At 38.8% G+C, this 26,220-nt stretch overlaps 1 protein-coding gene and 1 pseudogene across 3 annotated transcripts in view; one reads left to right on the top strand and one right to left on the bottom strand.

The window, feature by feature from the left end:
• Window positions 1-206: 206 nt before the first annotated feature.
• On the bottom strand, window positions 207-682 carry LOC309818884 (transcription factor BTF3-like; annotated as a pseudogene). Its single transcript has one exon. The product of its transcript is annotated as a transcription factor BTF3-like (transcript).
• Window positions 683-18,851: 18,169 nt separating this feature from the next.
• The window catches only part of MIA2 (MIA SH3 domain ER export factor 2), a 109,106-nt gene continuing 101,737 nt past the window's right edge, over window positions 18,852-26,220 (top strand). The window contains exons 1-4 of one of the 2 annotated variants that reach the window (XM_082647865.1): window positions 18,852-18,897; window positions 19,039-19,154; window positions 20,864-20,997; window positions 23,154-23,240. In XM_082647865.1, the coding sequence (XP_082503991.1) occupies window positions 19,040-19,154; window positions 20,864-20,997; window positions 23,154-23,240 (336 nt within the window). In that variant the 5' untranslated portion in view covers window positions 18,852-18,897; window position 19,039. Of the gene's footprint in view, window positions 19,155-20,863; window positions 20,998-23,153; window positions 23,241-26,220 lie in introns of both variants that reach the window. The other variant, XM_082647866.1, reaches the window with a different exon arrangement.

Below are 26,220 nucleotides of genomic sequence, written 5' to 3'. Positions count from 1 at the left end.
CAGGCTTCTACAGCTTAATTAGCTGCAAAGAATGAATTGTGTATAAGCAAAAACTGAAAAGAGCTTCAGTGTCCAAGGGGCTTGGGCTTTAAAATATTAGAAATGTATATTTTATCAGACACAGGGACAAAGTTTTAAAAAGTATTCTTAATATAAAATAGCAGCACCCAGTAACTTCAAGTTTCATCTTCAGAAGTTGACTCAATTCAGTTTGTCTCATTCTTGAAAGCCTCAGCAAAATTCTCCATAAGATCTGGAATTTCATCATCACCATCCTCTCCAGTAGCAAGCAGTGCTTTTCCATCCACAGATTATTTTGGCAGCGCTTCAGCCAGTTGTTTTAAACTAGTCAGACTGTCTGCACCAAGCTGGTTTAAGATGCCAGGTAACATTTCTGTCAGCTGCTTTGTTTCAGCATGGCTCATAACAGTGAAAGTGTTGGCTGCCAGAGATGCTTGAAATTTAGAGTTGTTAATGTGCATCACATTAACTTTTCAATACCAGAGATGTTGTTTACCCCTGAGTTTCTTTAAGGAGAAGTTTGTTTGTTTGTTTGTTTTAAATCATCTGTTGTAGCTGTTCTATGAACCAACTTCTTTCTGTGAGCAGTTCCTTTCCCACCAATGTTCACTTGGGCCTGCAGTTCTGTGAGTTTCTTCTGGTTCATGATAGTTTCTTTCATCTTGAGGGAGTGGAAATGGGGCCCTGTGGGGGGACCAGTTCTGGCGCTCAGGGGGTCTCAGGCAGACCAGCTGGGATTAGGGACACACATGGGGTGCCCCCAATTATGCTTTTCCAAATTTCCCAAAATATATATTTATTTTTAATTGAAAACTTTAGAATCACTTTTCAAGTTCCCCCCAAAGTTGTAATTTGATTGTGATTGCACTGACTTTATAATTTAGGAATAATCAACAATTTTGGAATATTGATCTGTCTAAACAGAAACTAGTATGCCTCTCCATTTATTGTCATCCATTTTAGTAAAATTTTATAGTTTTTTTTATACAGGTCCTGCACATATTTATTAGGTTTAGCCACAGGGTTTGTGTGCAGGTATCTTTTTAATAAGAATTTTTCCCTTTTCTGTATTTCCACTTAGTTGTTGTTTGTATATAGGAAACTTTGGAATTTTTTTTTCCAATTTGCAGGAAGCTCTTTTGTTTTCCTCTTGTTGAAGTAGAGACTTCTGTGTCTCTGTCCACAGCCCCCCCAGTCCCTCCCCCACCCCATAGTTGATTGGATCCTAGCTGAAAAGATCAGGAGAGGCACTTCACCAGGAAGACAAGAAAATTTATTTTTGTGTAAAATTTATTTTGGATCTATAATATGTTTACTGATTTAAATAAGGCTTATTTCATTAACATGTAATTTCCCCCCTGTAACTGTTACTAACAATGCACTCTGTTGAATCTCCCTCTGGTATCAGGTTCTCTTTAACAAGTCAGTCCAATATCATAACCTTAAAAAACACCTTTATTGTGAAAAGGAGGGACAAAAAGTGATTAAAAAGCTTCTCTGACTGCACCTTGTTTTATAGTTTTGATTTTGGAACCATGTGAACATTTCCTATAAGTAAAAAACTTGGATCAAAAAGGAAAAAAAAACTACAAATCTGAAACAAATGGATACAAATGAACCTAGGAGTATATAAAATTGACAGTATAAGCCACACAGAAAAAAAAAATTATTTCAAATGACATTAAAACTCAAACTTTTAATGTAGCTCCATGGTGAGTTATATCCTAGAGAGCAAAAAGAACCACAATGAAATATTTAGTTGCAATTCGTAGTTCTTTTTGTTTTTTTGACCACACAGCTTGTGCAAGTGAAAGCTTGGAGCCCTAACCACTGGACCACCAGGGAATTCCCACAATTGATAGTTCTATTGTTAGTACTATTAGTTCTATTGTTAGTAGTAATACTAGTATTGTTGCTTTGAAACTATTTTACGCATAATATACATTATATATGTATATGCATAATCAAATATGTAATCATGTTAATGTCATTAAAACCAAGATTTTCAGTGTGAAAGCAAAGAGATACAAATATAATAATCGATGATTTAATTTTTCACTTGAATTGGAAATATCCATATGAATGCATGATTTATTTTTCTTTCTGAAATTCACATATTTCCTAGTTTTATTTACTGAGAGGGCATAGAAATAATGACAGTCTGGTAGAAGTGAGCATCCCCAGTGCTGATCATAGTCTCTAAAAGCCATTTCTCAACAAAAGGAAGAAGGGTTCCTTGAAAAAAATGGCTGATTCTAGGTCTGGGGCAGGAAATGTACCAGATGAGCTTGATACCTCTTGCTATGCCAGAAAGCAGGAATGCTATCAATACCACTGAGATTGTGTGGATACAGGGGTCAACTTCAAGGAGTTCACATTGGCCAAATTTGGGACAATTTGAGCCTTGAATACTGCAATGTATAAAGCATAACATATAAAGGCATACCTCATTTTATTGTGCTTTGCTTAATTGCGCTTTGCAGATACTGTGCTTTTTACAAATTGAAGGTTTGTGGCAACCCTGCCTCAAGTAATTCTATTTGAACAATTTTTCCAACAGCATTTGCTCACTCCATGTCCCTGTGTCACGTTTAGGTAATTCTCACAATAATTCAAACTTTTTCATTATTATTATATTTGTTGTGGTGATCTGTGATCTTTGATGTTACTATTGTAATTGTTTTGGGGCACCACGAACCCGTGCCCATTTAAGATGGTGAACTTAACCAATAAATGTGTGTGTTCTGACTGCTCCACCTGCTGGTCGTTCCCCTGTCTCTCTCCTTCTCAGACCTTCCTATTCCCAGAGACACAACAATATTGAAATTAGGCCAGTTAATAGCCCTACAACGGTCTCTGAGTCTTCAAGTGAAAGGAAGAGTCCCACATCTCTCACTTTAAATCAAAAGTTTTGTGAGAAAGACATGTCAAAAGCCAAGACAGGCCAAAAGCTAGGAGTCTTGATAACAAACAGTTAGCCAAGGTGTGAAGGCAAAGGAAAAGTTCTTGAAGGAAATTAAAAGTGCTACTCCAGGGAACACAAGAATGATAAGAAAGCAAAACAGCCTGACTGTTGTAATGGAGAGAGTTTTAGTGGTCTGGACAGAAGGTCAAACCTGCTACAACATTTCCTTAAGCCAAAGCCTAATCCAGAGCAAGGCCCTAACTTTCTTCAATTCTAGGAAGGCTGAGAGAGGTGAAGAAGAAAAAAGTTTGAAGCCAGCAGAAGTTGGTTCGTGTGGTTTAAGGAAAGAAGCTGTCTCCATAACATCAAAATGCAGGGTTAAGCAGCGAGTGCTGATGTAGAAGCACTAGAAGATCTAGCTAGGATAATTAATGAAGGTGGCTACATTAAACAACAGATTTTCAGTGTAGATGAAACAACCTTCTCTTGGAAGAAGATGCTATCAAGGACTTTCATAGGTAGAGAGGAGAATTCAATACCTGGCTTCAAAGCTTCAAAGGACAGGCTGACTTTCTTGTTAGGGGCTAAAGCAGCTGGTGACTTTAATTTGACGCAAATGCTCATTTACCATTCTGAAAATCCTAGGGTCCTTAAGAATTATGCTAAATCCACTCTGCCTGTGCTCTATAAATGGAACTACACAGCCTGGATGACAGCACATCTGTTTACCACATGGCTTACTGAATATTTTAAGCCCATTGTTGAGACCTACTGCTCAGAAAAAGAGTCCTTTCAATATATTACTGCTCTTTGAAAATGCACCTGATCACCCAAGAGCTCTGATGGAGACTGACAATGAAATTCATGTTGTTTTCATCCCTGCTAACACAACATCCATTCTGCAGCCCATGAATCAAGGGATAATTTCAGGGACTTCCTTGGAAGTCCAGTGTTTAAGACTCCGCGCTTCCAATGCAGGGGGCGGGGGTTCAATCCCTGGTCGGGGAACTAAGATCCCACATGCCACATGGCACGGCACCCCCCCACACCAAAAAAGGGGTAACTTCAACTTTCAAGTCTTTTTTTTTTGGCTGTGCAGCGTAGCTTGTGGGATCTTAGTTCCCCCACCAGGGATTGAACCTGGGCCCTCGACAGTGAAAGAGTAGAGCCCTAACCACTGGACTGCCAGGGAATTTCCCATCAAGTCTTATTATTAAAGAAATACATTTAGTAAGGCCATAGCTGCCATAGATAGTGATTGCTCTGATGAATCTGGGCAAAATAAATTGAAAACCTTCACTGTTCTAGATGCCATTAAGAACATGGCGTGACTCATGGGAAGACATAAAAATATCAACCTTAACAGGAGTGTGGAAGAAGTTGATTCCAACCCTCATGGGTGACTGGGAGGGGTTGAAGACTTCAGTGGAAGAAGTCACTGCAGATGTAGTGGAAACAGCTCGAGAACTAGAATTAGAAGTGGAGCCTGAAGATGTGATGGAATTGCTGCAATCTCATGATAAAACTTGAATGGATGAGGTCTTGGTTCTTACGGATGAGCAAAGAAATTGATTTCTTGAGATGGAGTCTATTGCCGGCAAAGATGCTGTGAAGATTGTTGAAATGACAGCAAAGGATTTAGAATATTACATAAACTTAGTTGATTAAGCAGCAGCAGAGTTTGAGAGGATTGACTCCAATTTTGAAGGAAGTTCGACTGTGGGTAAAATGCTATCAATCAGCATTGCATACTACAGAGAAATCTCAAGGAAAATTCATTTGATGCAGCAAACTTCACTGTTTTCTTATTTTTAAGAAATTGCCCCAGGCACCCACAACCTTCAGCAACCATCACCCTGATCAGTCAGCAGCCATCAACACTGAGATAAGACCCTTTACCAGCAAAAGGATTATGACTTGCTGAAGGCTCAGATGATGGTTAGCATTTTCTAGCAATAAAGTAGTTTTAGTTAAGGTATGTACATTGTTTTTAGACATAATATGCTATTGCACACTTAGTAGACTACAGCATAAAGTAAACATAACTATTGTAGGCACTGGGCTGGAGGGCTTAAGGGAACACTACCTTAACCATCACAAATCTTTATGATTTCAGTTTGTTCCCTCAGTATTTTCCTTGTTTCTGTAGGTTTGAATGAATGGTTTTTAACCTCTGACCCATATTTTCAATTGAAAATAAAATGAAAAGTTAGTACACATTAGAAAAATAGTCAAGTGAGAAGGGGCCAGGATAGTAAAAACTGCACCTTGAGAATGGTAAAGAAAGCTTCATGAGCCTGGCAGAATTCAGACTCTGTAAGGTTATCACCCAGCAGTCCATGTCCCTGTTGAGGAACTTTGGTGTGTGAGAGGCTCTCTCTCTCTCTGTCAGAGGCAATGCTGTGTAATCATTATCCCTGAGCAGACAGGTAGATGAAATTTTACCCCCCTCCTCCCCCTTGCCTTTAGGTGGAGCCATGTACGTAGTTCTGGCCAAAAAAATGTAAATAGGAATAATATAAACCACTTCCAGACCTGGTCTTTGACAGCATCGAATGTAGTTCTCCAGCTCTTTTCTCCCATCACTGCGGCCTTGGATATCTCATATTCCAGATGGTGTAGCCACTGGTTAGCTGCTATTCTTTTTAAAAATCCTTTATAAACACACAAACAAAAACCGTTTTTTGAATTTTAATCACCCAATTGTTGTGAGAAATGACATTTGGTCTTGAATTCTAGATTCATATCAAGGCTACCAGTGAGTGAGTCACAAAGCCAAAGTTGTACTTTTTTGAAGGAGGAAGTGGGGTGAGGGTAAGAGAAGGGATAAAGGCAATGAAGAATGATAATCAAACAGAAGACATTTGTAGAGTGATTCATTACTCTCCCAAGAGTTCAGAGGGATATTTTTGCACTTTGTCTTGTCCAGCTGAGACACAGAATCATACACCTCATAGTTACATTAGTGACAATGTCATGGTCTCCCATAATGTTGTTTCTAAAAATGCACATGCTTAGAAGTTCAAGGGTCACAAGGGCTTCTAATGCTGAAATGTGCAAAGGTGCAAAATTTCTGCACTGCTGCCTTTGGGAATGAGATATTTTAGATGGCAAGAATAAAAGAAAAAAAAGAGATATTGAAGATGGCATAGGTATGAGATCTTGAAAATATTAGAAGTTAAAATAGAGTCAAGATTAGTCATAGTACCTAATGGTTGTAAAGTGAATTTCTACTTTTGTGGTTATTTGCAGGAAACTTAATATCCCAGCCAAATTTTGCTTGCCCCCAAAATTACTTTCAAGATAGTTCTTTTTGCCATCAGTTCACACATGTGTAAAGGAATATAAATTCATTTTAATATAAGTTCAAGAAAAATGTCCCTAGAAAAGTGATGACAGTTATTTCCCAGGATCTCATAATATGTTCCAAATACAAATATCTATTACTCAATTATTCTCATTGTTAATGAAGTTGACTGAGACTTAATATCAGATGTTCCTCCAGTTATAGAAGACTGGTTAGTCCAGAGGGGTAACTCATGTAGAATGAAACAATTATTAAGAACAGTAAAGTTGATATAATAGTGGAGACACTTTGGAGTTTCCTTCAGAGGTATCAAGATGTACAATGTTGTGACGTGAACAAGGACATAATTAACACGCTTTAAAATTTTATAACTAGAAAGAAAATTTGTCATTCTAAACCAACCATAATAATCACAACATTCAAATAATTCCAGAAACTTCCAAAATAGAGTGACATGTGAAGATGAATTCCCAGTATCTCTTTCATCACATTGTAGGAGATAAAGAAACAAACAAAACATAATCCCACATGATCCAGGAAAAAATCACAAGTTATCAGGCTTCTCAGACTCACTGGCCTGGATGACATCATGCCACATATTTCTGGGATCTCAACTAGCAACCTTGCCCCACAAAAGCTTTATAAATCGGTAAAAATTGCCCTGGATCCTATTGATTTGATGTAAAGTAAAATATTATTTGGTGGAGGAAACATATACTTAAGAAGGTTGTTCTGTGAAATCCTGCTGTAATGAAAAATGTAGACTCATAAAAATCATAGATGGTAAATAGTGTTTGAAAATATTTTGTCTTTAGGAAATGTAAAATAAACTTCTAAGGTGATAGTAATACAAAATGTTTGAGGGCTTCCCTGGTGGCACAGTGGTTGGGGGTCCGCCTGCCGATGCAGGCGGCGTGAGTTCGTGCCCCGGTCTGGGAGGATCCCACGTGCTGCGGAGCGGCTGGGCCCGTGAGCCATGGCCGCTGAGCCTGCGCGTCCGGAGCCTGTGCTCCGCGGCGGGGGAGGCCACAGCAGTGAGAGGCCCGCGTACCGCAAAAAAAAAAAAAAAAAAGTTTGAGGCATTTGTTATGTGGCTGCTTTCTATGAAGCTAAGGTGAGCTCAAGTCATGGTGACTCCTGAGGCTAAAAGGATGGGTATATTTAGTAGTAGAATTGTAGTGGATTTAGTGGATTAATTCTGGTTGGTGGGCAAAGTCTTGGAAAGAACCTTCTCAAATGGTTTCTTGTTGTCTTCATCAGCAGCTGTACATTGTTAATAGAGTTTGATAAGTTAAAATGGTACCATCTGCTTATTCTTGAGGTTAGACTGTACATTTTTGTGGTTGTTCTTGTTCTTGTTCATTCTTTATTTTTTTGGCCACACAGCTTGCAGGATCCCCAACCAGGGATCGAACCTGTGCCCCCTGCAGTGGGAGCCCAGAGTCCTAACCACTGGACCACCAGGTAAGTCTGTGCTCTTGTTTTTTAAACTAAATAGTAGGCTTGTGTGTGGTGAGTCATTGAGTGTTATCCTGTAGATACAGACTTAGTAGAAGAATAGACATGTGTGCTTGAATTAGGGTACCGCCTGTTGGATCCATTCCATCTCTAGTCCTTCTGCTCCGTGAGGTAACTGGGCAGGTGAGGCCAGTATTCATGGCCCAGAACCAGGCTACACCCACTTCACCTCATTCAGCCCTCATCTGAAGCTGCAGAGACTGACGCTTCTGCTTTTCCCCCACTTCTTTTTTTTTTGTTTATTTACTTTATTTTTGGCTGCGTTGGGTCTTCGTTGCTGTGCGCGGGCTTTTCTCTAGTTGCGGCGAGCGGGGGCTACTCTTCATTGCGGTGCGCAGGCTTCTCATTGTGGTAGCTTCTCTTGTTGCGGAGCACAGGCTTTAGACACGAGGGCTTCAGTAGTTGTGGCGCACGGGCTTAGTTGCTCCGCTGCATGTGGGATCTTCCCGGACCAGGGCTCAAACCCGTGTCCCCTTCATTGGCTGGCGGGTTCTTAAACACTGTGCCACCAGGGAAGTCCTATCCCCCACTTCTTAACCTTCCTGTTGTTTCTCTCTTCCTTCCCTCCTGCAACTTTATGCCACCACTTCATCAGGAGACAAGCCTAGTTGAAGGACAGTTATGTAAAAGCAGGTGAGGTTTGGCAGTGTATTTGAGCTAGAATCGGTCATGGAAATTACTTCTGTGAGAAACAATATTTTAAAATTCAGTTACTTTGTTTTCAAATGTATTTTAATTAAATTTGATGAGTCTTATAATTCATTTTGATTCTGCATTCTTTTTGTATACTCCATGTCAGATTTGTGTGATCGATTTAATCCCTGACTAAAGAAAAAAAGTCACAAGGGATACATCTGTTTAAACATTCTTAACTTTGAACTTGTAGAAAGTCTCAAAGGTAACCTTTATTGGAGTTTTGTTTTGCAAAGATTAAAAGATATTTATTTTGCTTTCAATGGTCTTATATATTTCAGTATCTTTCCAGTTTGCTAAAAGATTAATAAGCCTCATGAACGGAATTGGTAAAGTTAAGAATTCTACACATAGGGAATTCCCTGGTGGTCCAGTGGTTAGGACTCCACACTTTCACTGCCGAGGGTGTGGGTTCAATCCCTGGCCAGGGAACTAAGATCCCACAAGCCACTTGGCATGGCCAAAAATAAATAAAATTTAAAAATAAAAAAAAAGAATTCTCCACATAATTCAGATAAAATAAGTTTTTGGCTTAAATGTTAACTTTAATCTGATTTTGAACTGTTCTGTATGGTACAGTGGTAGTGGATACATGACTATGCATTTGTCAAAACCCATAGAACAGTATGCCACAAATAATTAATTTTGCTGCATGCAAATTTTAAAAAATCAGCTTGAATGTCAGACGAGCCCAAGATGGAATGTAGGCTATGGCAAATAAATCTAACTGTATTGCAAATGTATAACATAACCATACTGATGGGGATGGGGAAGAAAGGAGCTCACCTAAATAACTTTGAAAAAAGTGTTTTGATTAGGTACTGTAAAGCCATAGACAAAAAGACTTGTACACAAACATCTAAGTCTGATAGGTAAATTCATTTATCACAGGGTATGGATTACTAATTTTAGAACTACTTTGCAAATATACTAGGATCGAATATGTAAGTAAATATATTGCAGATAATGAGGTTCTTACTGTTGAACTTACTGTTGAGTTCTTTGATACTCCTCCCTCCAGGAGGTAGAGCTAAATTCCCCTCTCTCGAAAGTAGGCTAGACTCAGTAACTCCCTTCAAATGAATAGAGTATGGAAGAGAAAAACAGTAACTTTACATTGGAGACACCTGGTAGATATCACCTTATCCAAATAATCAGGGTTAACAATACCAGTAACTAGACAGATTGATATTATGTGTGCCCTCTGATAGACTATGATGAGAAGGGCACACTACTCTGTGATATTCTTCCCCCCAAATCTACAACCACAGTCTAAACATGAGAAAACATCAGACAAACTCAAACTAAGGATATTTGAAAGTGTCCAGGTCATGAAACGCAAGGAAAGAATAAGAGACTGTCACAGAAGATTGTCATAGAAGATTGAGGAGACATGACAACTAAATACCATGTAGTATACTAGAGTTGATCCCTGGACAAAAAAAGGGAAATCCCAATAAAGTCTATAGTTTAATGTTTTGTGCTAATGTTAATTTCATATATATATATATTTATTTATTATTATTATTTATTTTTTTTTTTTTGCGGTACGTGGGCCTTTCACTGCTGTGACCTCTCCCACTGCGGAGCACAAGCTCCAGGCACGCAGGCTCAGCAGCCATGGCTCACGGGCCGAGCCGCTCCGTGGCATGTGAGATCCTCCCGGACCGGGGCACGAACCCGCGTCCCCTGCATCGGCAGGCGGACTCTCAACCACTGCGCCACCAGCGAAGCCCTAATTTCATATTTTTGATCTTTGTAATACAGTTATATTAGATGTTGACATTAGGGGAAGCTAGGTGAAGGGTATACAGTAATTCTATATTTGCAGCTTTTCTGAAGATCTTAAACTTATTTCAACATAAGCCTTCTGAAAACAGGCTTACATACAATTTTCCAAGACCATTGAATTTTAATTTTTTGCTGCAAATAATTTGCATTGCTTTACTTTTATTCACTCAGCACGTTCTAAACCAAACAGATTGTCTTCTTCCTCTCTTCCAAACCTGCTCCTCTGCTGTGTTCCTGTCTCGGTAAATGGCACTACCATGTTCTCTCTCAGTTGTCCAACTAGGAAATTGAGAGTCATCCTTTCCTTTTCCTTCTCCCTCACTTCCCAATGAATTGATCAACTATCCTGAATATCTCCTTCATATTCTTGAATTCAGTTGTCTTTTTTGTCTTTCCCCATGGATTATAATCTCCCTGGGGGCAAGGCACTGTCTTCCTTGTTCCCCATGTGTTCCACGTGCCTAGCACAGTGCCTGGTGCATAGCAAGCACTCAAAAGCTATTTGCTAAATGAGAGAATGAATGCATATTTTATTGTACGTTGCTATTTAATGGTATTTTCACATCCCCTTGTATCTACCATAGTGGGATGCATCCATATGTCTCCTTTATTTATTTATTTTTAATCTGTGATAATTGAGTTTTAGAAATCGAGTGTGGCCTCCTCATTAACAGAAGTTTCACTAAGTCCAATCTGATGTTCTGATGGCAGGAGCCATGTGAGCTGGAAAGACTTGTGAAAGTCATTAGTGCAAGTCTCTCATTCCATGAACAAAAACTTTGAGGCTTCAAGAGGCTAAGTAGTTTGCCAAGTTCTAGCAGAGGGGGCATTTATTTCTATGTCCTAGAGAATCTGGAAGAAGGAGGAGAGAAAAAATAAGGAAAATTATAGCATCAGGCCCATTATTCTATACATCTTTGAAAGAAGTGGATAAAGTAAATAATAAATAATAATCATAAAGAATCTGTCTATTCATTCCTATGTAGAAATTTTATTCTATAATTTCTTTTAAAATTTAATTATTTGGGGGAACATGAAGTTGCTGAGTTTTTGTGAGTTAGTTTATTTTTTCTTTTTTTCTTTTTTCTTTTTGGCCGTGTTGTGCAGCTTGCAGGATCTTAGTTCCCTGACCAGGCCTTGAACGCAGGCCCGCAACAGTGAGAGCGTGGAATCCTAACCACTGGACCTCTAGGGAATTCCCTATTCTTTTTTCTTAAAGAAACTTGAGCTCATGACGTTGTTAGGGACATGGACACTAAAAGAGGCAAGAAGGAAAGAGTACATAAATGGGGAGAGGATGGCAGCAGGGAGTGAAGGAGGATGATTTTGGAGGAGGTGGTGTAAGAGTACATAAAATTGGCCCATATGGGTTCTTAAAAGACATTCAGGCTATTGATGATTGGAAATTAGTAGGATACTAAATATTTTCGTACCGTTGCTCATTAACCTACTCATCTATTGCAACTTGTCAAGCATCCTCTACGCTATCTGGGAATCCAAAGGCTTTTCATAGCTTTGCTTGCTGGATATTTAGACTTTTACTGCTGCTACTAATATCAACACAATGACAAAGATAAATAGGAGATCCAGTTCTTTTTCTCAAAAAAATTTTTTTACCAAAGAGAAAATTTAATCAAAAGAATTGCTTGACTTTCTTTTTGAAATGAGAGAAAGAGAAGCCGTTGAGCTACACAGCTGAAGATAGAACTTTGTTTAGTAATGGGGCATGAAGAATCTTGCCCTTGAAAAGAAATGGATTCATTTATTCATCATGAATGCATTCATTTATTCATTCAATAAAAAGTTGAGTGATGTATTCATTAATTGATTTAACCTAAGAGACCTGAATAATGAGTTAGTAAATCAAAAAAGTGAAGTTATATGATAAAAAACACAAATAACATCATTCTCTTCCTTAAAACTTCCTATGGCTTCCCACTACACTTAGAATAAAGCTCACATTCATTTCCACAGCCAAAAGTCCCTACATGATTGGACCTCTGTCTGTGTCTTCTACTTCATCTCTGACCACTCTCCACCTGCCTCTGTGTTTCTTGTTTACATATGCCAAGTTAGTTTCCACCTTAGAGCCTTGTTTCTGACATACTAGAATGCATTCAATATGCCTCTTTCGTTTTTGTCTTTAAATCTTTGGTAATCAAACTTCAGACAATGAAGTACGACTTTCTCGTGAATTCTTCCCTCTGCACAGAATGTTCTGCTTTCCTACTCCCCAATCTTAAATCAAATGTCACTGTCCAGAGATGCCTTTCCTGACAGCTTTATCTAAGCAGATGACGAACTTTTCCATAACTTATCACTGCAGTCCTCTTGTTCATTTATTTGCTTGTTTATTCTTCTCTGTCTCCCTTCACTAGCATACAAAGTCCATGAGTGCAGGACTTTGTCCGGTTCACTCCTGTACCTCTAGCTCCTAGAATAGTGTCTGACACAACATGGGCATTCAATAAATAATACCTATCCTGGAAGATGGGATTTGCATGTGAAATATTAAGCTCACTGACACAAAGTTGGTACTCAACAAACATTAAATTCCTTTCCTACCCACTGATGAGACTCATCAGTTCAGTCCCCTGATCAACAAATATCACACACATACCATCTTGGATATAGAGGATATTGCATAATATTATTCAAAAACACAGAGTAAAGGAATAAAGACGACGTGTGGGGTGTTCTCTTTCTGCTCCTCTCGGTCCACTCTTTGCCACTTTGCTCTGTGTCCCTAGAGCACAGACCTTTAGAACTGCTTTGAAGGGTTCCCTTATTCTCTGGCATCTGACTGGGTATGGTACAACACCAGGGAGGTACAGTCAGGAGATAGAAAAAAGAGTGATATTCTCTTGACTGAGTTCCTTTACTGAAGGCTTCAAGTTTCTTTTTCTTTTTTTTTTTTTAAGAATTGGGAAACTTTATTTTTTTATGTTCTGGATTAGTTTTAAGGAATTTTTTTTGGCTACCTGCACAGCTTGTGGGATCTTAGTTTCCTGACCAGGGCCATGCCTCCTGCAGTGGGAGCGTGGAGTCCTAACCACTGGACCACCAGGGAATTCCCTGAAGCCTTCAAGTTTCTGTTGGGCAGTCCTTTCCTAGAGTTCTCTCCAGGCTGTGGTTACTGTTCCTTCATGCCTGGAGGTGTTACATCCCCTGCTGGTCTTCCTTAACCCTGCCCACACCTTTGTTAACAGTCCATTAGAAACTCCTCGGTCATTGAAGAGCGCCTCCCTCAAAATGGAATACCCATCTGTTTCCTGGTAGAACTCTGACTGATAGAATGAGAAAAAGTGGGCAGAATTAAAACCTGGCCTTTAGCAACAGAAAAGCAACAAAAGTAAGAAGAGCCATAGAGTGACTAGCGCCAAAATGTGCAAGTTCTGCCATCTCCTCTTTCTGCATCTGTGGATCACTAGCATCTGAGGTTGGGTCCTCTAGAAGTAAACTCTGAGACGGAATTTTGGGTTGAAGGGATCAACACCTATGAAAGGAATGGGGAGAAGGCAGGGCTGGGAAAAGGGGGAAGTCAAACTCCAATTCAGGCTTTACAAAACTTCAGTCAACCCAACAGGGAGCTCTAGAGTGAGGAATGCCTGTCAGAGTGTCCCACATTAGGCCGAGATGATCCTACCTTTGTACTCGCTCGTCATTTATTAACTAGATTCACTAGATCACCGAGGAAGGGTGATCTTGGGTAAAGTGGCTCTCTGTAGCTGAGGCAGACATGGAAGTAGGTGCCAGCCGGAGGCTGCCAGCTCACTGCACTCCCTGCAGCTGGGCAGAAAGTCTTACCTTGAAGATGGGATGTGGGGTGCCATCCCCACATCTTCCACACCAGTTTGATCCCAGTCTCTCACTGTGTGCCTGTCTACCACAGGAACTGTTTCCAAAGGCTCTATTCTAATGCCTCCTCCCTAGTAAGAAACACCCCAGCTTAATTAGTTCAACTTATCCTAAGTACTTTCTACAATACTCCCTGCTTCTCCATGGGGGATACATTCCAAGACCCCCAGTGGATGCCTGAAACCACGGATAGTACTGAATCTTATATATACTATGTTTTTTCCTATACATACATACTTATGATAAAGTTTAATTTATAAAGTAGGCACAGTAAGAGATTAACAACAATAACTAATAATAAAATAGAACAATTATAACAATACAATGTAATAAAAGTCATGTGGTCTCTCTCTCAATATTATTGTACAAATTTAATGCCTTTTTCATCTTAACTAAGCATTTATCAGACATTGTGAGTGTAACTTTTGCAGTTTGAGGTGTGATAGCAAAACTAGCACAAATTTCTTTTTCCTTTTTCACAATTTCACAGATAGAAGATTCATTCTTACCTTAGATCTTAACAACTTCAGCATATGATGTTTTTTCTTCCCTTATTAAGTAGAGAACTTTCCCCCTTTCACTTAAAGGAAGCGCCTAACGGCTTCTCTTTGGCGTATCCTAATTGCCAGCATCACTACTCTTGCACTTTGGGGCCAAAAAGCACATGAAAAGATGTTAAACATCACGAATTATAAGAGAAATGCAAATCAAAACTACAGTGAGGTATCATCTCACACCAGTCAGAATGGCCACCTTCAAAAAATATATAAACAATAAATGCTGGAGAGGGTGTGGAGAAAAAGGAACCCTCTTGCACTGTTGGTGGGAATGTAAATTGGTACAGCCACTATGGAGAACAGTATGGAGGGTCCTTAAAAAACTAAAAATAAAACTACCATATGACCCAGCAATCCTACTCCTAGGCATGTACCCAGAGAAAACCATAATTCGAAAAGATACATGCACCCCAATGTTCATTGCAGCTCTATTTACAATACAATAGCCAGGACATGGAAGTAACCTAAATGTCCATCAACAGAGGAATGGATAAAGAAGATGTGGTACATATATTCAATGGAATATTACTCAGCCATTAAAAAGAATGAAATAATGCCATTTGCAGCAACATGGATGGACCTAGAGATTGTCATACTGAGTGAAGTAAGTCAGACACAGAAAGACAGATATCATATGATATTGCTTATATGTGGAATCTAAAAAAAAGGGGTACAAATGAACTTATTTACAAAACAGAAGTAGAGTCACAGATGTAGAAAACAAACTATGGTTAGCAGGGGATAAGGAGAGGGAGGGATAAATTGGAGACTGAGATTGACATATACACACTACTATATATAAAATAGATAACTAGTAAGAACCTGCTGGATAGCACAGGGAACTCTACTCAATATTCTGTAATGGCCTATATGGAAAAAGAATCTAAAAAAAGAGTGGATATCTGTTTATGTATAACTGATTCACTTTGCTGTACACCTGAAACTAACACAACATTGTAAATCAACTATACTCCAAAAAAAAAAAAAAATTAAACCAAGGGCTACTTGAACACAAGCACTGTGATAACTTGACAGCCGATCTAGTAACCAAGGCGGCTACTAAGTGACTGATGGGCAGGGCATGCTGGACAAAGGGATAATTCATGACCAAGCAGGAAGGAGCAGGACAGCATGAGATTTCATCAACACCACTCAGAACGGTGCACAATTTAAAACTTGTGACTCATTTATTTACGGAATTTTCAATTTAATGTTTTCAGACCTCAGGTACCAGAAAGCATGGAAAGTGAAACCGTGGATAAGATGGCACCACTGTAATCAAGTTTCTCTATCTTATAAACTGCCAAAGTAACAGGCAGCTGATTGAAGAAATATGTTCCCACTTTAGGAAATCTGAGGTACTAAGAGAAAAGATAGTACTATATAGTATCAGAAATAACATCACCAAGTAATAGAAGTGCAGCATTCATGCTTCTGTCTGTATATACTCATGGAAAGGGTTGCTTTGTGATATTACCTCTAAGACACTGAACACGTGTGGCTTTGACAATTAATTCTTCAGCTCTGTGCAGTAGGTACTCTTACCTCCTATGTGGTTTCTGAAGAAAGCTATAGGCTTTCCAAATCCGTATTCCTGACTCTTACCATTCCTTAGCAGTAGTAGTATATTTTAATATTGACACAACACTTGAGTTGCAAAATGCATCAGCCATTATATAATGTCTGGCTAAGTCAATATGCCTGTTTTTATGGTGAAAATTGATACTTTGGGTTTTTTTTGCCACACCGCAGCAACCTGCAGGATCTTAGCTCCCTGAGCAGCAATCAAACCCACACTCGCTGCAATGGAAGCGCAGAGTTCTAACAACTGGACCACCAGGGAACTCCTGATGCTTTGGTTTCTTTAAACTAAATGTTCTTATCCCTTTCATGTACCACCTCTTCATCTGGATCTGTTAGAGATAGTTGACATTGTGCTACCCACATTTTCAGATATCCTATTAAAATATATTTAAGTAATGATCTGGACATAAAATGAGATCATTTGAGTGCATTAAGTAGCAAGAAAGTGGGAACATTTCTAGCAGGAGCAAATCCCTCCAAGCTGGTATCTTAAGCAAGGATTGTTCTCTTGTTTTTCTGGACTCAAATGAACAGGCAAATTTAAATTTATCTGGGTTCTTCTCTATCTTAACTTAGAACACAATTAAATTAACTAGTTCAGAATTTAGCCATAACATCTTTAGTATTGAATACAAAAATGATGAAGTACATTAATTATTAAATATTCTTAAAAAAATATATTTATTTATTTGGTTGCACCGGGTCTTAGTTGCAGCAGGCAGGCTCCTTAGTTTCGGATTGTGGGCTCCTTAGTTGCGGCATGCCTGTGGGATCTAGTTCCCTGACCAGGGATTGAACCTGGGCCCCCTGTATTGGGAGCTCAGAGTCTTAACCATTGAGCCACCAGGGAAGTCCCAGTTATTAAATATTCTTGATTTGATATTATAGATTATGTAAATAATTATGTGCCAAAATTTGAAGCTGAAGAGCTAATTGTTCTTTAATGTCCTTGACAACATAGTTTATAGATTTGCAAAAGTTTTCAACCTACACCTTTTCGAGTGTGCACGTGTACAGCTATGCAGCGCTCTGATTGTAAACCAAAGGATCCTCAAACCCATGCTCTATCAGACTCTTTCTGAGGATGTAAAAATCTTTGATCTCTTGGGCTTCCCTGGTGGCGCAGTGGTTGAGAGTCCGCCTGCCGATACAAGGGACACGGTTCGTGCCCTGGTCCAGGAAGATCCCACATGCCGCGGGGCGGCTGGACCCGTGAGCCGTGGCCGCTGAGCCTGCGCGTCCGGAGCCTGTGCTCCGCAACGGGAGAGTCCACAATAGTGAGAGGCCCGCGTACTGCAAAAAAAAAAATCTTTGATCTCAGAGAGCAGGCTTCTTACTAATTATTGATTCTGGAAAACAAACAAATAGAAAACACACGTCTTTTTTTTTTAGGACTTTGAAAGGAACAGTCTTTCATATTAGCTTGCTCAGACGCTAGAGGGGAGCGTGGTGTCATTAAGTGCTGCATTCTGCAAAGTATGTATACCCTGGCATGCCCAGATACTGGGAAAAGGTACAGCAAAGAAGGGCTTAGAAAAATATTTTCCTGAGATTAAAAAAGGACAACTTTGGTTTCCAAAAATCTACTGTGATCTAGTGTTTTACACCAAAATTCCCAATATAGGGATTTGATTCCTTTTTAGTGACAATATCTTTCAAATAATTTGATTTTCAAAACCTTATTGTTATTTAAAAATTATATATGCTCACTGATTTTTAAAAAGAAAGTCAAACAATAGAGAAAAATACAAAGAAGAAAGTGAACACAACTGGAACTCACATGATATATTCCCACCATATGGGGGAGGATTCTTTCAGACATCTCTCACTTTCTCTCTATATATACAGAAATATGCATATGAATTTAAGTACATAAAATGATATTGTATCTTCTGTTTCCGGAATGGTATTGTTGCAGACGGAGTAGACATCTTTCTGTGGCAGATGACTTGATTCTTGGTGGTAAAGCATAGTGGTTGTGGGTAGGAGGAGTCACAGAGCCTAGGTTTTAATTTCTTCTCCACTCACTATGTGACATTGGGCAAGTGATTTAACCCATCTCTATGTACCTCGGTTTCCTCATAATGCAAAAATGGGGATGATAATATTACCTACCTCAGAGAGTTGATGTGAGAGTAAAATCAGATCACATAATTGTTTGACAGTACCTGCAACCTAATAAGTACTTAATACATTTTAACTATCTTAACTAAATATAAGTTTCAACTTCATAGTAACACTGAAGGTTGTTAAAATACGAACGTGGGATATTTTTTTCAAATAACTTTCATCATGATAATCCCAAACCATGCTTTTAACATAAATTATTATTGCTTCTACATATAACTATATCTCCACTGACGCTGGTATTTGCATGCAGCAAATACTATGAACTTATTGACTGATCTACCTGAAGACTTTAACAGAAGGAGATGAACTACCTTTTTATGAAGACCTCTTTAAGAATTGTTCTGTGGAATGCAAGGTGCCTTTAAGCAAGAGAGTTTTACTGCACTGGCTTTATAAAACATGACTCCAACTAAAAATCCCTGTTAATTATTAAACCCTTATGTATAATCTGGATACCTGACACTGCTGATACTGCAGATTGAGAACAGAGAGTTTTTGTCCCTCAAGTTAAGCCTAAACACCAGTAGAAAAAGGTAGTTATCAAGGGATTTAAAAAACCCCAAATTTTTCCTCTTATATTTAGTAAAGGGTGTGGGGTATCTCCTGTTTTGGCTGGCATATCTAGCACCTAAACAACTGGTTTAAACCTTGTTTGGGATTCCTGCTTGTTTTAGCATGGCGGATCTTGGAGTTCACAGAATCCTCCTTCTGGTTATTTCTCTGACAAAATGTCTGGAGGGCACAAAACTGCTGGCAGACTTAAAAAAATGTGGTGACTTGGAATGTGAAAGTAAGTCGCTTTTCTTTTTTTCCCTTCTTTTCCTCTTAAAATGAGGCTCTGAAATAATGTAAAATGTTATTGTGGACATGTATGATAAAAATGAACGTTAATATCATTGAGAAATATTTATAAGGTATAGTACACTATAAAAGAGAAATGCTGGAAGCAAAGTATTTTGTGATCGTTTTTAATGTAAATATACAAAGGGGCAAAGATCAGCCTGATATATAAATATATAAGAAATTTTAAGGATATTAATCCAGATCTCAAAAACAAACTAATTAGCACTTTTACTATTTTTTAAGATAAATGTGATTGATTTGTATTAAAAAAGATATCAAGCCATTTGATAGTTATTTTTATGAAGCCCTTACATTTTTTAGTTTCTATTTCACAATCAGAAGTTTCTGATTCTCATGAGTTTTCTAAGACTGTTTTTATTTCAAACCATCATGATCTATTGTGTAAACTTTATCAAATATTAATTATTTCTGTGTTCCCTTATTATGCAAAAATACTGAAATCAGTGTTAGGAATACATAATTTTATTTATATCTTTGAATATTAAACTTCCTTCTTCTACAAAGAGAAATTAATTTTCATTTTATTGCTTAAGAACTTATTTTCTGAAATTGGCATTATGTTACAAAATGAATAGCATCCCAGTATATTAGAATTGCTTTATATTGTTCTATCCCTCCAGTATATGAGAATTACTTCGAATTTGCAACATGTAATTAAAAATGCAAAATATTATTAGTATGAACATAAATGATTTAAAAGTAAATTTTTTATGTGTAAACATTTTCCTTAATCATTTGGATACATAATTTAATATATAGAGAATGTTTACTAGATGATGTTTTATAATAATATTATTATAACAACTTTTCTTTCCTTCTTTACAGCCTCATTTTAGTTTCCTTAGGGCTAGGCACATAACATGAAAAGAGAACATTCAAATTTGTAGTAATTGATAAAAGTTATTTTAACTTTAATTGCACGACTTAATGAAAATGTTTTACATATGCCAGTATAATTATAATCGTTAATAAGGTATGTATATTACTTTATGTGCTGAAGGGCTAAATCTAGCATATGTGGTTATGGTCTTTCATAGTTATTAAGGGCCTATTATGTGCTGGGTCTGGGGGATGAGGGGTGTGTATCTAAGAGGGATAAAATGAAATGTAAGGTAAGTTTCTTGTCCTCCAGGGATTTTCATTCTAGTGAATGTTGACAAGACAGGTCAATATGAAACAGTAAATAGTAATACAACATAAGGATAATAGATAATATTGAAATTCAGAGAAGCGGCAGAGTAGGATGGACCAATTAAGGATGTCTTATAGCGGAAGTAGGATATGAGTTGTCCATGAAGAGAGACTGATGGGTTTTTAGAAAGGCTTAGGAAAAAACAGAAAGAAAACTCAGAATACAGAAGGCGGATGTTACAGTGAAAAGAACTTCAGTTCAAATCTGGCTCCACCATTTTTCAGGTGTGTGACCAACTCTTTGATACTTAATTAAAGGCTCATTTTTTAGTCTGAGATGAGATTATTTATCTCATAAGTCTGTTCTGAGGATTTAATAATAGCAGTAATAAAAGGTATGAAAGAGCTTATCATGATGCCTGGAGTATAGTAGGTGCCAGAAGAAAACTAATTATCTTTTCCTTCCCTTCTCTACTGTGTGTTTTTCTCTGCATGTTTACATAGCTTTAATAAGCAGAGTTTTAGCCATAAGAGATTACAGAGGACCTGACTGTCGATACCTGAACTTCACTAAGGGAGAAGAGATATCTGTTTATGTTAAACTTGCAGGAGAAAGTGAAGATTTGTGGGCAGGAAGTGTAAGTATCTAATCTTACAAATTGAATACAGAATAAATGACTAGCTTGCACAAGGATGCCTGGTGTTCATCTCTAAAGGAACTTTAAGAATTTCAAAGTACTTTATATATCTATTAAAAACCCTTAACATATTTAAACAAACAAACAAAATATGGTCATGTTTAGTGTTGGTTCCAGAATTTCTATAAAAAGTAGCTTTGGGGAAGCCAGTCTGGTTGGGATGAAGGCTTAAGAGTGCCTTGAAATTACTTTTACACAGCATGCATAGTGTTTGAACTTAGGTTTTATATTTATTTGAAGAGACTTTTAGAGGTGCCAGTGGAGATTATGGGATGACTAGGTAACCCCAGCCATCCCTTGGTGCTACCAATGGCCAAGTTTAAGAGAGACTGGGAAGTTTTAGTTAATCAGATTAAATGACATGTCTTGGGAATTCCCTGGTGGTCCAATGGTTAGGACTCTGAGCTTTCATTGCCGAGGGCGCAGTTTCATTCCCTGGTTGGGGAACTAAGATCCCACTTGGCCAAAAAAAGAAAAAAAAAAAAGACATGTCTTTCTGAGCAAATCAAGGACTGAGTTGCTATTGAAGAGATCCTTAGAAAGATCAGTAACCTAGGGAAGCGAGGTATATGAATTTTTCGTGGAGAAAAAGAATAACTGAGAGAGACCACTGTTTGGCCCAAAGTCCTATTACACTGAAACGCCTAGATGCCTCAATCACCTCTCTGAATATACAGATAGAAAAATTAATGATTAATATTTTCAGTTGAATATAGGTCTTATCTTAGATTATATCATGCCTCAGAATGAAAAGATACCATGACAAGCGACTTTACTCCCAAGCTGAACAAGCATGACCAACCTGATACATACATCATTTCCATATTGCGTATGCATAAGATCTCTTCCCTGTGTAGCCTCTGTGATCTTTATTTGAAGGAGCAGATTCTATTTGGGTCTATCCTGCTTTTTAGCATGAGGGACTACATGACTGAACCTCAGACTCTTGTTGGCCAGAATTGTTTACCTGGACTTTGCAGCTCCCAAGACTTCTTACTGCTTATGGTGCCTTAAACATGCCATTTCTCTGTCTTGAATGCATGGGAGGTACCCAATGCAACTATAAGGAAAATGACACAGTATCATAAGAGGAAAAGAAAGCATTCTTTCTTGTTTACTATGTGTGAAAATGATAGTTCCACACAAAAGCAGCATGTAATGTGTGGAGCCAGGGTGACGTTTCAAGCACACTTGGTTTTGTGCCTTAGGTGTCTAACCCAGGCGATAACTGTTTAAGAAGCCACACTGTGTGGTTGGGACTCTGGGCTTTCATTGCCAGGGGGCCCGGATTCAATCCCTGGTCAGGGAACTAAGATCCCGCAAGCCCCACTGGCATGGCCAAGAAAAAGAAGCCACACTGTGGAGTTCATTCTGTCAGTTTCCAAATAATTGCAGCAACTGGAGAGCTGGAAGAATCACAGTTGAGGTATAATGGTGCTGAATCAAAGGGCCAAAAGAAATATGCTCTTTAAACTTTGACAGGGGTGGGAAATGGGCCGAGTGTGGTTATGTGAAGCCTTCACTCTTGGGGGACATCTTGTATGCACTTAAACCGATTGAGAGGATCTCTGTTACCAAGGCACCCTCAGAAAAGTTGTATGGAACCAAATGCACCCTGGAAGACTCATAGATCTTTACTATCTTGATGAATCCACCTCAGCCCTTCAGAGTTTAAACATCTTACCCAATTTTGACATCCTGAAAATGCTGCGTATGTCACAGCTCCATCTTGCTTGGCTACAGTCACAATTCTCTTGCTTTTTGATATTCCAGGTTTACTAGTGTAAATCTGTGGTCCACCTGGGCAAGAAAGGTCATTAAGAACAGAAAAAGAAAGAAAATGTGTGGTTTTCCCTCTGAAATCTGAAAATGTGGCATTTTATAGCTTGGCCCTTTTTTCCCTCAGATTTATGCTGTTCTGTCGAGTAGCAAAAGGAATATGATTTCACTGACTTTCTTTTAGATGGTAAATGAAAGCCGTTAATGTTTGTAATTTGAAATAGATGAAAGCCAAGGACATGAAACAAAATTAAGCTCAATGGCCATTATTGCTCTGATCACTCTTCCTTGCTAATCTTCATTCTTCATTTTGATAGAAAGGAAAGGACTTTGGGTATTTTCCCAAAGATGCAGTCCAGATTGAAGAGGTGTTCATATCTGAGGAAGTTGAAATATCAACAAAAGTGAGTAAACTCATTTCGGTTATTAATTGAATTTATTTATTTATTTATTAAAGAAAATTTGTATTTTATTTTCTCTAACAAAAGAAATAGTTGTAAACACCCAAGAATTCTCTTTTCCAATTACCAATAGTTTTTTTCTTCTTCTTTTTTAATGAATGTATTACTTTATTTATTTATTTTTATTAATTGATATTGGAGTTTAGTTGCTTTATCGGTTATTAACTGAATTTAAAAATTTTTGGCTAAAACAGTTTTCTGTAGTATAAGTGCCCATCAGTTATACATCTTATATAGTGGATATATAAAATAGTCTGAAAACTCACTCTAGGAATAGTTTGAGTATGTGAATAAAATCAGGTAAGGCGAGATTGATGACAAGGATTTTGCTTACTGAAAAATTAACAGGCAGTAAAGTATAGTGGTTAAGAGCATGGATTCTGGAAGTGGACTGGGTTCAAAGCCTGACTCAGCCACTTAGTTCCCATGTGGTCTTGTGTGCCTTTTTTCTCATCTGTAAAATGAAGATGATGATTATAATATAGTGCTACCTTAACAAATTTATTGAGCAAAAAATGAGCATATTGGGCTTCCCTGGTAACGCAGTGGTTGAGAGTCCGCCTGCCGATGCAGGGGACGCGGGTTCGTGCCCCGGTCCGGGAGGATCCCGCATGCCGCGGAGCGGTTGGGCCCGTGAGCCATGGCCGCTGGGCCTGCGCGTCCGGAGCCTGTGCTCCGCGACGGGTGAGACCGCAGCGGTGAGAGGCCCGCGTACCGCACAAAAAAAAAAAAAAAAAAATTAGCATATGTAAAGTACATAGAACAGCACTTAGTAAGTACTATGTAAGTGTTAGATATTATTACTAATGTTATTGTCCTACTGGGACAGAGTTTATTTCCCATCACACTCTCTAGGTCTCATATCTGTAAACCTCTTTTGCTGTTGGAGTTTTAAATGAGCTTGATAATGCTGGGCTTGATAATGAGAATGGGAATCAGAAGGTGACTCTTCAATATGTGAATTTGATTAGCCCATTTAATTCACATTCCAGGTTAAGCCTATTTACCTTACGTGAGGTCAGTGTGAAGTCAGTCTGCCTAGTTAAGTAAACTATTATCTGGCTCTTTTCCAGCACAGATTCTGGGATTAAATGTCTATTCACTGTATAACTACTGGTCCTGTCAGTTCTGTCTCCAAAATATATCTGTCTTCTCTTCATTTTTACTCTCCCCATAGCCCTGATTCAAAGCATCATTGTCTCTTGAGTAGAACACTGCAATAGGTTTCTAACTGGTCTCCTTGCCCCTGCTTTTGCCCTCTTCCAATTCATTCTCCAGACAGCAATGGATCTTATAGATACAAAAACAAAGAAATCAGATGATGTCATTTGCTTGGTTTAAAGCCTTTTTATGGCTTTGCATTGAACCTGGAATCAAGCCCTGACTCCTTACCCTGGCTCTACATGATCTGCTGCTGCTCCCGCTGCTGACCCTGTCACGTGCCACTCTCCCCGCACTCACTATGCTCCTGGCCACACTGGCCTATTGATAGTTCTTAGAACATGCCAAGCTCTTTCCTAGCCCAGAAACCCAAACGGGCTCTTCCCTCTGTTTGGAACACTTCCCCTAAGTTCTTCACCTGGTTAGTTCCTTTTTATCCTTTAGGTCACAGCTGAAACATCAGTGCCTCAGAGAGCTCTTCCATGATAATTCTAAAGGAATTACTGCTTCTTCATCACAGCTTCCTGTTTACTTCCTACATAGCACTTATCACAATTTATAATTACGTTTTTCTATTGTTTACTGTAGAATTTCAGCACCTGGCACAGTGCAGAGCACATAGTAAGCATATAGAAAGTCCAAATTCTTTACTTTTTAAAAAACATGTATTTATTTAGGCTGCACCGGATCTTAGTTGCGACATACATGTGGGATCTAGTTCCCCGACCAGGGATCGAACCCTGGCCCCCTGCGTTGGGAGCGTGGAGTCTTACCCACTGAACCCCCAGGGAAGTCCCTAGAAGGCCCAAATTCTTAGGTCAAGTTCCCTGGGAAATAGAATCCGAGACGGATCTTTGCATCCAAGAGGTTTACTAGGGAGTACTCTTGGGAATAGGACCTGTGAGGGAATACAAGAAAAAGCAGGATTGGGCAGACAGAGAAGTTGAACTGTGATCCGGTTGCAACAAAGGTTTCAGGTGATTCCATAAGGAGCTTTGAAGCTGGAATGGGCTTTCAGGGTTGTCCTGAACAGAGGCAAGGGGTTGGGCCTTTTTATCCTTGCATGACTGGTTCATCTGGGGTAGTGTAACCTTGGGCTAGGTTAGGCTAGTATTTACTAGAGACAGTTGCTATTTTAATTACTTGATTCATTTAATCTTCACAACACCCCTATAAGGTAGGTACTCTCATTATTCTCATTTTACAGTTGAGGAGACTGAGGCATAGAAAGGTCATCCTATTCGCCCAAGGTCACAGAGCTAGTAAACGTCAGGATTAGGATTTGAACCCAGAGTGTTTGGCTCCAGCGTCTGTTGTTAATCACCTACTATGTTGCAATGCCAAAAAATACTGTAAAATTGCAATTCTGAAGTTTCTTTTTGTAAAATTCTGAGCTTTATTCTCATTTCATAATGGTGATATCCAAAGAGCAGTGTATATCACTGTTTCATACCTTCAGATTAAAAAAAAATAGCTTCACCATTTTTCTTCTTGATGATTTGGTTGTTTTGTGAGATGAGCAAGGGGATCACTGCTTCCATCGGCTACATGCAATATCTCAATAAAAGAAGTCTAAGTGGGGACTTCCCCAGTGGTCCAGTGGTAAAGAATCTGCCTTCCAATGCAGGGTACACAAGTCCGATCCCTGGTCGGGGAATTAAGATCCCACATGCCACGGGGCAACTGAGCCCGCACACTGCAACCGCTGAGCTTGCGCGGCTCAACCTGCGTGCCGCGAACCACAGAACCCATGTGCCCTGGG

This window comes from Grampus griseus (assembly GCF_964374135.1).
Source record: "Grampus griseus genome assembly, chromosome: 2".
Lineage (NCBI taxonomy): Eukaryota > Metazoa > Chordata > Mammalia > Artiodactyla > Delphinidae > Grampus > Grampus griseus.
Note: the sequence above shows the minus strand (reverse complement) of the source record. Positions and strands in the feature narration are given on the sequence as shown.